Source organism: Nicotiana tomentosiformis, chromosome 8 (genome assembly GCF_000390325.3).
Source record: "Nicotiana tomentosiformis chromosome 8, ASM39032v3, whole genome shotgun sequence".
NCBI lineage: Eukaryota > Viridiplantae > Streptophyta > Magnoliopsida > Solanales > Solanaceae > Nicotiana > Nicotiana tomentosiformis.
This window is the reverse complement of record NC_090819.1, coordinates 84012902-84028420: the sequence shown is the minus strand read 5'-3', so window position 1 is coordinate 84028420 and position 15519 is coordinate 84012902. Positions and strand designations below refer to the sequence as shown.

The 15519-nt window shown below is 36.9% G+C and overlaps 1 protein-coding gene across 1 annotated transcript in view; it reads right to left on the bottom strand.

Annotated features, from left to right (window-relative positions):
• The window catches only part of LOC104093489 (uncharacterized), a 102587-nt gene extending 87758 nt beyond the window's left edge, over positions 1–14829 (bottom strand). Inside the window, exons 1-9 of the mRNA XM_070182474.1 lie at positions 13664–14829; positions 12434–12578; positions 8294–8572; positions 7878–8045; positions 7508–7723; positions 6240–6334; positions 5665–5836; positions 1153–1577; positions 74–197 (exon numbers count right to left, since the gene is read on the bottom strand). Coding sequence (XP_070038575.1) covers positions 74–197; positions 1153–1577; positions 5665–5836; positions 6240–6334; positions 7508–7723; positions 7878–8045; positions 8294–8572; positions 12434–12578; positions 13664–14532 — 2493 coding nt within the window. The 5' untranslated portion in view covers positions 14533–14829. The remainder of the gene's footprint in view (positions 1–73; positions 198–1152; positions 1578–5664; positions 5837–6239; positions 6335–7507; positions 7724–7877; positions 8046–8293; positions 8573–12433; positions 12579–13663) is intronic.
• Positions 14830–15519: the final 690 nt, after the last annotated feature.

Below are 15519 nucleotides of genomic sequence, written 5' to 3'. Positions count from 1 at the left end.
TATGTAAAATACATAGAAGTTCCAGCACGGGATATTAATTGATACACATACAATCAGCAGATAAGGAACATACAGATGCTCTTCCAAAGGCGCTATCTACCCATTCAGCCAGCTCTAATGTAGCTTTGTCTTCTGGAGGCAAAGAGAAACGGTTGACAGCCTCTTCTCCAATATCATACTTTGCCCTTTGCATACAACTGCATCAACGCAATTAAAACGATATTGCTTAAGCCAAAAATTGACCTCACATCTATAGGTGATAAGAGTGCAGGTTAAGGAGCAGCTTGATAACCTAATTTAGCACTTAAAACCGTAGTCCTGATTTATATGTACAAGGGAAAGCAATGGAAACAAAGTTGCAATGGCATCAGATTGTACTCCTCAACTCTTTCCTAGGACTGGTATATCTATAACGAATTTTAGGATGCAGACTGTTCCAAACCCGAATTTGGTACACAAACTTAACTTGGGTTCTAAATGTAATGATAATGGCAAAATGACATGTCGAAGAATTTAAATATCCAAATGAAAACTTTAAAACAATGATTGGGATGACTGAAGACATCTATAAATCCCTTTGGATGCCTCTTCATAATAGATACGAGATACTATTTAACCCAGTCAGATATAAGTGTGTCAAATATTTGACTCTGATATCGTATGAAATACTCTAAGAATCCAACCGTAACTTCAAGGCAATGGTTGGAAAGGCACAAGACTATTTTTTTTATAAGGCTAATATCATTAATCATGCGAAAAGTTCCTACGTACAAGCAGTATATAGTACAAGACTATTATAGGCCACTTTGTACGTTATATCCAATGTGTGACGCTATATAACTGAATATGACCAAATCTCTAAAACACTAAATTCCTTAATGACTATAACATGGGAAAGAATGGAGGATATTTACAATGGGAGGGAGAGAGCTAAGATAGGCAAATTGATGTTCAACTGAACTAAGGACTGAAAGGTAAGGAGCAACACTAGAGGCCCAACAGGAAAGGCAGCAGTGGAAACTGAGGGGATGGGGACTCACAATGCAAGGATAGAAATTAACTGACTCAGTTTTTGACTCAGTTTTCTGGAAACAAAAGGACATTTCTAAATTATATGCATTAAAACGACAAAGTAGAAACACTAGTACTTACAGGTTTAGCAGTTTGGATGGGGCTGCACGTAATATCGTAAGAGCCTCCCTCCATCTCCACTGTCTTTCAGAGAAGGGCAGAAGGCACTGCAAAATTGACAAACGCCATTCCCAATCCTCAATAAATCTTTTGGCATTCATAATTCTCCATTCTATGGCTTCTTTGATAGCAGCAGACATATTTACTTCCCCGTTATTCTCCTTCTCTGAGTTTGAAGATGGTAGATATTGCCGCAATATATCTAATAGTTGCCCTATAAACATTACAACGGTCTTATTTCGCCCATCATGAGTTGCATCCTCCAATTGTTGCTCCCTCGATATATTGGATGATTCAGATGAGCTGCTTGATGAAGCACAAGGTGTCAAATTGAGAGAAAGGCCATCCATATGCAGAAGAGAGATGATAATGTTCACCATCAGTATCTGTGATTGCATGGGGGAAAAAAGCCCTTTGCTGTAAGTAATACAAGGACTAACAAAACAAATGCAAGGGGCAAGACGGAAATAGCAAACTTCATAAATCATTCCTCCAACTAGATCAAAAATCAAACCACAGTCCACACAAAAGAAAATTTCTGTCATTGCAACAGTATCACAAATCATTCGATGGAAGTTGCTTGTTTGCAGTACCACCTTCGCTCAACTGGGAGAAAGATATTTCTGAGGCTAGCATGTACCTTCTCCAAAATACTTCTGTCAAGCTTAGCAATCTCCAGAATAACAATTTAAGATATAATAAAAAAAAATTGAACAGGAAACTAATGGGTCAGCGACCTCACTGTGACATAATATGCTCCCTCCAATTAGCAAATTGCTCTTCTCCCTCTGTATGACCACATGCTCACCTTAATTTCAACATAAAAGCAATACAATACCGAGTCTGCGTTCCAGGTATTCCGCTAATATTCTCCAATATTCTTAATTTTGCCACAACCTCATGTAACTGATGTTAATGTTCAGCCCAAATGCACTGAAAACCTGTTGCATCTAAGCTGGAGAAAGGCCAGCCTCAGAAAGCGCAGGGCACCAACCACCAAGGTAAGTGCATTTCTGAGTATTGGGGTTATTTAGAGCTCCTACATGCTAGCCCTAACATCCAAATCCAAGGATTTTGCCTAGGATCTTCATCTCTCTCAAGAAGCTTAAAAGTTGAAAATTTCAGAATTTGTCGTCAAGAGTGTAATCCACTACCCGGTCTAGGTGATTATGAGTGGAATTCTAATTTGATTGAAATATTAGTTAAAACCTAGAAATGGGTCTTTGTTGAATATGGTTGAGTAATTGGGGAAGAAGATGCAAAGTGGTTGGGGATTGTTAAATAAGTATACTAGTGACTTGAATAGCTTCAATAGCCTATTTTATTAAGAGAATTGAATTGAAGAAGAATTTGGGTTACACATTTAACAGGAAATCAGATGTGGATGGCTTGTATCCAATGTTTGAGCCCTAAACAGGTCTCATCGGATTCAAGCAAATACGAATTGACAGAATGGAATTATACACATGTAGACTAAATGCGTTGGACATTTGGAGCATCACGTAACGGAAGAAGGATAAAGCTAAGGCTAAGGTAAGTTGAGGCCTAACCTTTCTTAAGGCGTTTTCCAAAATTGCATGATTTTATTCTTTCAAAAAGGGATTTGAAATGTGGACATATGCTAGTGGGATTTATTCTTTCAAAAAGGGATTTGAAATGTGGAAATATGCTAGTGGGGGCGAGCGAGTGTACGTATCGCCATGGTTGAACAAAGTAATATAAACTTGAGCTATCTAGTACACTAAACATTATAGATGAAAAGTGGATATAGTTATGCATTGTGAAATGTGATGGATAGCTTGGGAATGAACCTAATTAGATTCCATGATAGCCGTGTGATTAGCCATGAATGGCATGTTATCTAAATTGTAGAATGTAAGGACGAGAGGCCACTTCTTGAATGTATGCTTGGGCCAAGAGCCATAGGGATATGTTGTTTAGGCCATATGAGCCATATATAAATTTTTAACCACTTTATTGAAATCAACCCGCCTAACATCAAATTTTGAATTGTTGAATTCATGTTTATGCTCTTGAGGTGATGTGGTGAAGTTCGGGAGACCAGAATTTAGGTACCAACCGTGGTTGTTGTAACAACCTCGGGGGCCTGGAAGTTGGTATGAAGAAACAAGCAAAGAAGACTTGGTATAAACCTTGATTTACAAAGTCTCACAACGATGGGTACCATTGAACAAATTTGAATATCGGTAACCGAGAACCCAGAAATTGGGCACGAGTATGCCATGACATATATTGAACGTGGGAAGCTAGAGTACTTGGGAGCCCACTTGGGTATGTGTACTAGCAGGACATAATAACAATTGGTGCAGTGTATTGAAGCACCATAACTAATGCTGGTAAGCCAACTTGAAAACTTTGAAAAGTCTTCCTATAGAACTGGAAATGCATGATAATTTCAAAGTTATGATTTCATCATAAATTATGTGATTGCCATTAAGCTTGTGTTTTAATTAAAGAATTGCCTTTAAGCATTTAATTTACATGCATGCTTCTTATAAGTCTTGTCCCACCTTTTGAAGGGAGGTCAATGACACTGACCGAGTATTTTATACTCAGTCCTCGTTGTTTTCTTTTTTTCCTACAGTTGCAGGTATTCTATGAGGCGACGTCGAGTTAAGATCCCCATCCTCTTGTCACCTTGATAGATCCCACTTGCTAGCTCGGTGGGTGCATCTTTGAGTTTTCTCTTCTTGATTAAGTCGGGCTATGTCTCGAGATCTTGTGTATTGTTAGCAAAGTCTTAAAAGGTTCATGATGATCCCGTGATGTATTATGGGATAGTTTTATGATGTATATTTTTAAGTCCGGAGTAAGGACTCTTCCTCAAAGATTGTTTTCTTATAAATGATCCTATTATGAGAAGCCTCTGTTTAGGGAGGAGTCAGTTTTTCCACATATCTCAGTATGGATCCTAGGATACCAAAGAAAGTGTGTGTTTTCACTTGGCTAGCTGCGAGGGGTGATCTTTGACTGCAGAAAATTTGAGGAAGAGGAATATTACTTGTGTCAATTGGTGTTTCATGTGTAAAAACTCAGATGAGATGAGAATCTCCACCTTTTACATTGTCAATAGCATCTTGCTTGTGGTGGAAAATTCTGAGATAATTCGGAATTGAGTGGGTGATGTCGGGCACGGTGAAAGAAATAATGTTTAGTTGGACCTTTAGAAGAAGAGAAGAAGCAGGGCATTAGATGCAGCTCCTCTAGCACTTATTTGAACCGTATAGAGAGGGAGAGAGAAAGAGAGAGAAATAGGAGAGTTTTTGATGGAGTAGAAAAGGATTTTGTACACTTGAGGAATAGCTCTTATCCTTTATTTCTTTTTGGATCACTCACGAAGTTCTTATATGTATAGAAGAATGAGTGTCATCCGTAGAAAACCATTTCTTTTAAAAATGAGTGTCGTTCCTAGAAAGCCATTTCTTTTTGTAAGATTTCTGCTTTTTGGTATACTTCTTGTATACAGACTATTTTCTTGCCATTTTTTGGATGAAATTTATTAATTGATCGAAAAAAAACAATTGCATGGAACAATGTGATGTGTGAAAGAATGTCCTTCTGCAAGTGTAGCTTATTGACATACTAGGCATTATGGATTCGTCCGACAGGAATTAATGGGTGCCGTCAAGTCTCCTTGGGATTTGGGGCGTGACATCAACGAATATACATAACAAATCCTCAGGAGGTAGAATGGCACAGCTTTTCAGTGGAACCATTTTTCTCCTCTTTCCCTAAAGAACCCACAACTATATTGGATTCCCCTCATTCTCCTCCCAATTGTTGGATTGGTCAAATATCCTAGGAATGTCTAGTTTTTCCTGAGTTAATAACATAGAAAGGCGGAGGACCTAGGAATTTCAGCGGTTTCTCTTTCTACTGCTCATTTGTCCTCATTTCCAACCATACAGACACTGTTCAAGATGATCCAGCATATATTTTGCTCATTCTTCTCCTATCTTTTGCAATCCAAGTTTTCTAAAGCTTTCACTTTACCTACTTTAAATTATAAAACTTGCGTACTGGCAGACAAAAGGATAACGAAAAGATATCACATGATTCATGATTCAGCTTAGCTCAATTTATAAGGGGCTCTTGATTGAGGGGTGATAGCCACTCCCCTGTTGACATCTGCTGACATCACCTATTTGGTATACATGACACAGTAAGCAGTTAGCAAGCGTCCTAGTGAACCATTTGAACATCGGAAAGCAGAACTGTGCACAAATCAAAGATAAGCATTATATTTTCATATTTTTCTTTACTTTTTTAATGAGATTTTGAAGTTTAAAAGTTATATACCAACTTATTGATGTGGACTTTACTGACGAGGTAATGTGTGAGTCGAACTATAAAGTCACTTGCATTAACTGAATTAAGAATGCAGAAGACAAGGACAGAGCAAGAACAAGAACAGACAGACAACTACATAAGAAATTTTCAGATAGTAGACACCTTGCGGAAAATGTTGTTGATGGCATCAAGATGGTTCTTCAGATCTTTCAGGTAGCAAAAATTAAATTGGCCATTTCCTACTCCCTCACTGATATTCTTTTCCATCTCTCCAAGTGCAAGGACAGCAGATTCCAAAGCATAACGCATGTGCATGAGTTCAATGTCCTCCATCCTACCAAAGTACAAATGGAATAAAAGGAAAACATATGCAGTGAGTTAACCTAATTTCTCCATACACATTTTAGCCATTAGAAGTTTGATCCCAGACTAAGAACAAAATGTAACATTTTAAATAATCATGTTGTAACCCTTTCAAAAAAAATAATCATGCTGTAACATTAAGGACATTAATACAAGCTCCATTTGCTCAGTAGTAATGCATCGACACACAAGCACAGCAGCTCTATAATTACTTTATCAAAAAAAAAAATGAATGAATAAAGAAGCAGCTATCTCTACAAAGTTATGCTTGCTGCCCTACAATTCAGCCGAATCTAAAGTATCTACATGCATGATGTAAACGTAGAACTGAACCTAAGTCATACAACACATTGCAAAAGAATGAGTCACCACACCTCTTCCAGGCTGCTAGATTGGAAGTAATTGGCTGCATGCTAATCAGTTCAATAGCATCTTGAAACTTAATGCTTGGAACCACATCAAATAATACCTAGAAGATGGCAAAGAATTACAAATCCAAAATATTATCAAAGCAAAAGAAAAGAATTAAATCAACCATATTAATACAGTCCCTCTCTATAACAGCCTCGTTTGTTCCAAATATTTTTGGATGTTATAGCGAAGTGTTGTTATAGAGAACATATATTATAACATAACATAAAAATTGGTTCCGAAAAAGCTTGGCTTTTATAGAGAAGTGTTGTTATATAGGGATGTTATTATAGAGAGGTCTGATTGTATGTAGCAGGTGTAAGAAAGATACATTTTAAGATATATGAAAAGCAAAGTCAAAATAGAAGCAAAGAGATGGGAGGGAGAGAGAGAGAGAGGAGAGAAGTAATTTGTGCAATAATCTACTAAAAATATTGTTTGCTGATCTTAAACTTAAAATTTTCTGGCTCTTGGATTGGTTCTACTGGTAGTTCTATTTTTTCTAGTGAATTTAGGCAACGTGATGATCCTTTTATCGGGGATGTGAACATGTACCAGTTGTTAGCACTCTTCTATCCCATCTGTGGACAGGCTATGACCACTCAAATTTTAATGAATCTTAAGAATTTTTTTAATGAATCTTTAGAATTTGAGGATAATATTATATTAAGAAAAGAGGCGACGTCTTAACTTGATCATCTTCTTTCGTAATAGTATCATACAATCCATACACACTACCTGCAGATGCAACCTCAAGATTCAATGAGCAGGCAAGTAAGGTACCGAGTAAATGCAAATGCATTTCAATGAAACTCTAGCCAAATTTGTAAGTAAAACATATTTATACAAAAAAAAGAAAAAAAAGGAAAACTATATAGAATTGAACAACTGAACAAGTGGGACATTAAATACCTTATCAAAAACAAGTGGGATATAAAATAAGCTGCTTACCTTCAACTAAACAACAACAAACCTTTTCCCACAAGTGGGGTCTGAGGAGGGTAAGATGTACGCGGCCTTACCCCTACCCTGGAAGGGCAGAGAGGTTATTTCCGATAAACTCTCGGCTAGAGAAAGGATGAAAGTAAGCTGCTTACCTTCAACTATTATTAAAAATTCTTCCTACAAAAGATGCTTCTCTTCCAAAAATAAAACGAAACCAAAAATCCGCGAAACACATCACCAGTGCAAACAGTAATGTTCTACTGTGGAAGGACAGCATAGAGTTTACCCGCAAAGGACTCTGTACAGATAATCTTTCCAGCACAAAATTTTCAACAAAGGGATCCCATTGCACATCTTCATTTCCTTGTTGCATAAACTCTTTACCAGACAACAGTAGCGAGGACTTCAAACTCCATGACTTGCCAGAATTCGCGCATGCAACAAAAGAAGCAAGATCAAGCTGATAACACAGGAGATCACAGAGATGTTCGATGCAAGACACCTGCCAAAGTAAAGGTAGTTTAAGTAAAAACCTACAAATTTATCTGCTCATGAAAGAACATAACATAACTTGCAGAGGAATAGCATTAGACAGGAAAGGTTAAAAAAAACTGCAGTCTGCCCCATCTCTATCATGACAGAAGCATGGGAACTACCTCATTTGATCTATTTCCATATTGTGGAGAATCTTCCAGGCGAAGAGCTTGTGATTTACTTGTCCAGAGAAGCTGCATCAATTTCCTTCTTAAACCCGTTTTACCAGACAAAAGATCCCAACCGAGGACGGCTACAAGAGGCTGAAGTCGGGGCAACAGCAAAAGAATCTATATAGAAAAGGATACAACAAATTTTTTATTCAAAAAAAGGTAAAAAGAATAGAAGTTAGTAATGCAATTCATTGTCAATTAAAAATGAAGTAACAAGAGAGTTAACATCAGAATGTGCCATTCTTTTTTCTTTCTTCTAAAGAGAAATATCAGAATGTGACTTCTTATGTTCAAAGCAAATGAATCTCTAGCTTATATATGGGATTTTGCATATAAAAAGCAGAAGGTGTAATTGTGAACAGTACATCACTGGCTTCTTGCAGTTCCTCCTTTCTCACAGCAGACAGGGCAGTATCCATGATACATTCCAGTACATGCAAGCCACGAACACGAGCATAATGGTACATTTCTCTCATGCAAGAAGTAATAACAGTCTCCAGCAATGAATTTGTGTTGTTTAAAGTCGTCTCAGAATTCAGTTCTCGGATAAAAACTTTGAGACGCTGAAGAGGAAGAGGAATCTGCTCACTTTCAGAAGCTTTGAGACTCCCAATCTCTTCCAAGAGCATTTCATCGTGAATGACCTGTAAATACTCCAGAAATCAACATTCAGTTCCACTTATTAAGGGCGTATAAGTGTGTATTCTCAAAAATAAGTATGCGGGTTATCTGCCCAAAACTAGCTTCGATTTAGATCTTCACTCAGACAAAGATGAGATCATACAAAAAAATAGAAGTTTGTAGACGGTAGTTCCCAACATAGCAGTGGTTTTAAAAACGAAGAGCACAAAAAAATGAAAAGGCTCATGGGGCTTTAAGTGAAAAGCAAGAAAGGGTACACTTCTTAGTTTTATGGAAAATACAAAAATACTAGTATAAATGTATGAATGTAATATTATAACATCAAATACAATTAAAATTACTAATAACAACAATATTAACCTAAGCATAATCAAGTGTAACTTCAATGAGGCCCAAAAAACATACCGTCAGTCAAAAAAATAATTTTCAATTTCCAATAAATCAACCACATAAAAGAATTAGTTTTACAGCATTTTGTTTGCCACTAAATTACTTTGATACTGTACTAAGGTAATAGAAGGAGAAGCAAAAAGGAAGCTAGAACCACAAGTCGTACAAGAGGACTCACACACTAGGAGAAGTAAAAGAAGAAAGAAATGAATTAAAAGAAAAGGGGGGAAAAACCAGAGAACAGAAGCAGCAAAGAATAGGCATTATAAACTCGAGAATAAGAAGAAGACAATGATGATAATAAGAACACCACAACCATACATGAGAAGAAGCATGTGAGAAAAGTCCTAGTATTCAAATGGAAAAGGACCATTTTTTCCTCTTTTCCCTTCTTTCTTTATCTTCGGAAAATCAAATTCAAAAGAATCAACCGCTTTTTATGGATCATTTTGCACCTTACGGCCCAAAACACATCGCTTCACCTATAAGGTCAACCATGAGGCTGTAACTCTCTGCTTTCCATACTGCATCAGTTTAAGCAACAAATTGATGGCTTTTAATAACACTGCAACATAGTGTTTTAGGCAAGAAGGCATAGCTCATACAATACCTAGGAGAATCACACAAGAGGAAGAACTTCCTCAACAGGGTCACTGAAAGCTATAAGTGAGTGAGAATGAAAGGTGAGAACCTGAAGATGTCAATGTTTGGTGATACCGTCTCGCTATACAATTATCATCGGAAGTTGAAGCTAACAAACTTCTATGTTAGGGACAAAGGCTGGAATACACATTCAAGCATGGCAAATCAGTAGCCTCACTGTGAAGGGGGTACTGCTGGTGAGCTTGGTTGGCTACCTATTTACTTTGGTTTGGTGTCTAGGTCTATCAAGGTAAGTGGAGAATCTGTGTAGGGATTTCTAAAGCTGGAGATCAACATGGCCCCCAAGAATCTTTATATTAAGAGTCTTAAAATAGGGGCAAGATTCCAATTATATGCTAATTGAAGATATGGATTTCTGCAGAAGTTGCAGAAGTTGGCTATTACGGAAGGGGGAAACTGAAATAACAACAAGCCATATCTGGGGGCCCATGTTGAAAAAGTGTCTCAACTTAAATTGTGGATGATATAGGTGTTATGTGATGACAAGGTAGATCAACACCATCATCTGAAAAGCATAGTGTGAGATTTTTTACCAGTTTGGCTTTTAGGATAAATACGAAGAAATTTGACATAAATCCAACAAGCAAGGTGGATAATATTGAACCATTAGTAGAATTCCTCGATTGTAAGCTTAGCTCCCTTCGACTGACTTATGTGGGACTACCTTTAGGTGCAGCTTCCAAGGACTGTGTTGCATGGAATCCAATGGTTGAAAGAATCGACAAGAAGTTAGTAAGGTGGCAAACTAAACACTTATTATAAGGGGAGAACGAGACACAAATTAGAAGAACTATGTTATATTTCTACTCGTTATATGTCTTCAAAATGCATAGTGATCTCAATAGCAAAAAAGATAGAAAATTTGTAAGGGAATTTTATGTTGAACACGAGTGGGAAGGTGAAAGGAGTACAATTTCATTAATTAGGAAAAAAAAACATATCTTTTGATAAGGCAAACAAGTCTATTGACTTGAAAAAATACAAGCAGTATACCAAAAAATTAGAGGCCTACACAAAATTATGATTCTCTACAAAAGACACTCAATCTTCAATACAATAGGAACTTCATGGGTGCACCAAAGGCTAACTAAGAATAATAGGTTATTCCTTATAGGTTCAAAGTCATCTTCGATTCCCCAAAAAGTTCTCCTATTTTTGTCCTTCCACAGGATCCACTTGATGACTAATGGGTAAACATGTCATGTTTTATGTCTTCCCTTCTTTCTCCTAAAGGCTCATATAGGTAGCACATCCAACACTAAATGTGACATCATCCACTGCACCCCAAACCCATCACAATGGCGTAGTCACCTGATAAAGAAATAGGAGGTGATCCACATTTTTGCATGAATATATGTACATAAAGCACTAGCTAACATATGTAATCATCTTCTTCCTCAAGTTTTCCACATTCAAATAGCCCTCATTGTTGTCAACCAAGGAAAGAACGGCGTTCAAGGCACTTAGGAATCCAAACCCATACATGTGGGAACCCCATGACCTCCTCGCTCACCCAAAGCTTGTGCTAATTAGAAAAAAATTACATCAGCTATGAAATTTGGGGTCCTAGGGACTAGAGCTTTTAGGATTTCCGATAAAGCTCTACACGGGGAACTGAAAAAGTATGGAGTTCAAACGGTAGTGGGAGACCAGTTAGATCACTTTGTCGCATTTCTGAGGTATTATAACAAAAGTGTAGGAAGATTTTTACAGGAATTTTAGAGATAATGCAGGCAATGGTGCTAGAATCAATTTTTGGAAAAAGAGATTTAAAGCAAGCAATGGTGATACAATCAATTTTTGGAAACAAAGATTTGCGTAAAGCTTCAGTTTCAACATTTCTGGCCAAAACACAGCACAGTCATTCAGCTGATTATGAGTTCTAGATTTTGCTATTGACGATATGTTGTCTTTTTTCTATAAACCTTTCTATTTGTTAGTAGAAAGAATCACCTTTTCCCGTGAAAATTATAATACCCTCTTCCAAAATTCAAGAGAGAGCATTTAATCCTTCTAAAACAATGCAAGCCGTCTAAATTACTCCTCCAATCTGATGAACAAGGCAGGTATTAAAAGTTAAAATTTGAACAATTATCACTCCTATATTTAATCTTGAAAGTATATAAAGCAATGGTTTCAAATGTAAACATAGTAGAACAGTTAGTTGATAGGATTCCAAATCAGGTTGAAAAAATGTAATTAGTAGTTAGCTTCTATCGAACGGGTAGAAAGAGACAAAAATTTCATCTAAGGAAAGATGTCAATTTTTTGGAACAACCTAAAATGGGGGCAAGGTCAAATTTTTAGGAAAAGAGTAATTATAGTGATACTTGATTTTGCATATACTATTACATTTTAAAGAGGATTTGAACACAACCAAGGATTTGGTAAACCTAACTAAAGCGATAAAGGTTGGAGTGTGTGTGTGGGTGGGGGGGGGAGGGACATAACCAAGCAAATTTTTTTTTTCCGGTGGTGTTCGGCCAGCTTTCGCACATATCGGCTAATCCACCGGTTGCATACTACCTCCCACCAACACATGCATTGGGAAACCATGTCCGCCAAAGTTAGGAAGATGAGGATAAAAAACCTAGTATTTTCTGTTCATTGACCGCTATGTGACACCCTTGGGTGCAATCAAGCAAAGATTTAAAAGGGAAGCACTTTACTAAGCAACTATCAAAAGCAAAACAACATTTTAAGTACACAATCTCAGATATTGCAGGCTGTAAAAAAATTATGTGAGATTTCCACATGAAAAACCAATATTCAGAATCGACTGTACTTTCAATAAGAAATGGCATCACCACCTGTATCATCTTAACAAGAGGTGTACAACGAGATGAAAGTGCTTCCCCATAAACTGATAAGAATTTGTCTCGCATCTCAAACCAGGCATCTCCATAATTGTCCTTCCCAAGTAACACCCTCCTGAGTAGATCTCTTGAGACCGTGCTAGATAACAGAGAACAAGAATAGAATAACGAAACAGAGACAAGAACATCACAGGAAATAAATTGAACACCAAAAAGTAACACATTTTGATTCCTTCCTATATCACAAGCACGTCCAACACTGCCCATTCAGTCATTTTGTAAGGTGGTCAAAAAATTAATTTTTCCAATGTTCTCCATCCACATGATGGCAGAAATAGAATATATTGCATATTTGCATTTTATTCTGGTACATGAAAAGAAAGTTGACCATCCATCAGGAAAAGCAACATGTTGATCTGCATTAGCTGAGGACAGAACTAATAATATTCGAGAAAAAACATATGGTCATGTCCATTAACCAAATATGAATCACCTACTCAATCCTAAAATTCAGTGGCATAACAGAAAACATTAAAAAGAACCGTAGTTGTAATAAATATGGAACTCTTAGGCACTCTTCATATTAAAACGTGAGCAAGCTGTCCTTTGGAATAGTTAAGGTGCGCGATGGGTCCAGAAACTACCGTCATCATAAAAAAAAACTCCTTTGTCTGAAGGCAGCCTTTATAAAACAATCTGCAGTAATGAAGTAATCTTAATCAAACTAATATTTCCACGCCCTACTGCCCTTCAATAAGGTAAGTAGCTTCATAAAGCATATGCAAAGTCTCCACCTCTAGCACTTATGTGGACCGTATGGAAAGAGCATAATAGGAATGCTTATGATGAAGTATAACCTCTTATCCCTTATTTCTTTTTGGTGCACCCGTGAGATTCCCATATGTAAAGAAGATTGGATGTCTTTTGTAGAAAACTATAGCTTTTTGTACTGTTTTCTACTTGTTTGATATACTTTTCAAACATGGGCATGTATTGCCTACTTTTAATGAAAATTATTACTTTATCAAGAAATTTATGCTCCACTTCCGTGCGGAGTAACTCCTAATACCCAACTACGTATTTCATATTTCAGCAATCCATGGAACAATGAACTTACAAATCACAGGTAACAGTCACTTAACAATTTATTTACAATGATATTAAACAAATATATTTAAGTTATGAACTTATCAAATAATGATGTAAAACCATGATTCTACATACCGATACTCCTCCTCATCAGCCCCATAATCCAAATGTAGAAATCGAATATGCGAAATAGCTACATCCACATCATTATTCATTAGGCAGTCCCTCATAGCATCCAAATGTGCCATTTGAATGGACTTTTGCAGTGATTTAAGCACCCTATCCTCAACCTCCTTATGCTTCACTACCGTCCTGACTGTGATTGCCATACCCGAATCCTCATTCTCAACCCAACCAACTTGTTTCTCTATATTTAGAGACAAAACATCAAAGATATCTGCATTTTCCAAAAATAGCTTCCTCAAACACGTCATTTCCTCTTCCTCCACTATAATATCTCCCCCTGAATTTCCCTCACTTTCTACCATGTCATCCATTTCAATCAAATCCGGCCTCAAGCGCCTCAAACCAACATCAGCAATTTTCACCAAAACCCTCAAACTTTCACTTAAACCCTTCAAATCTTCATTAATACCCGAAGCATCTCCATTTAAATCTACATTTTCAACAGCTTCTTCGTCCAATTTCGAACTCGAGATGCTTTCTGAAACCCTTGAAATCACAGTTTGTAAGTACAAACAGAATTCAGCCCTTAATTTAAGAGTAGCAGCATCAAAAGACCAAAGTTGGGAAGTAGGTTCATTAAAATGGAGGAGTTCAAGGGTGCAGAGGAAAGTGAGTAGTGCAGGAGAAGGGCAAGAGCGGGACCAGATAATCGAATCTAATCTGCCGCCATGTGCAACAATTGTTTGAAGAATTGCTCGAGAGAGTTCAGGATTCCGAGCACGAAGACTCCGCAGAGTGGCTCGGAATGGCTCGAATTGAGCCAAGAAAAGATGGTTCGCGCTGACTTTACACAGCAGCTCTGTGTCTTTGTCTTCCATAGTTAAAAGTTGCACACAGTCAAACGCGTACTATAAATCGATTCATGTTATAAGCAAACAGAGAGGAATTACGATGAGATACAGAAGATTAGGGTTTTTGAGGTAGGATTTTTCTCAAAGATTCTTCTGGAGATATTTCATGGCGAATTGGATCGGTTACAACGGTTGAAAAAAACAGGGGAAAAGGTTGACAAGAGAAAGGGCGAGTTTATATAGAGTTCGACGGCGAGGCTTGAACATTGGGACAGTAGCATTTTGCTAGGAGAGAACGCCGTCGTTTAGAGTGTTCTCACCAGATTGCTGCGCCTTCCACTGCCAGAATTCACACTTTTTTTTCCGTATTTTATTTCGTGAAATTGACCCCTGCGTTAATCTCAACAAAAATAAAAAACAAATAGGCGTGTGCTCTTGATTCCTTGAGTATTTATTTAAAGGGAAAAGACTCAAAAATGATCTTGTGATATTCGAAATGGATCAATTATAATTCCATTTAAATTTGAGTTCAAAAATAACTCTATTGTTATAGAATGGGTCTAATAATACCCTTGTGTTATTCGAAATTGATCAATTATAACCCTCGTTTAAATTTGAGCACATTAATGACCATGCCGTTAAAGAATAGGTCTAATACTGTTATCTCCCTCAGATAATAATGATTAGGGGTGTAAATGGATATTTTAAAATCGACTAAACCGACATAATCGTACCGTGCCGAACCGATTTTTAGGTTTTTTTAAAATAAAACCGTATGTTTTTATATAAATCTATAATTGTACCGATAATTAGGGTAGCTTCTTTATTTTATAAAAATAAACCGAAAAAATATTGAACCGTACCGAATAAATTTACTTGTGAATATATGTTTCACATGTAAATGTATTCGAACCGTACCGAATAAATTTACATGTGAATATATGTTTCACATGTAAATATATCAAACTTATTATTAGACCCGGTATAAATACATGTTTCACATGTAAATTTATT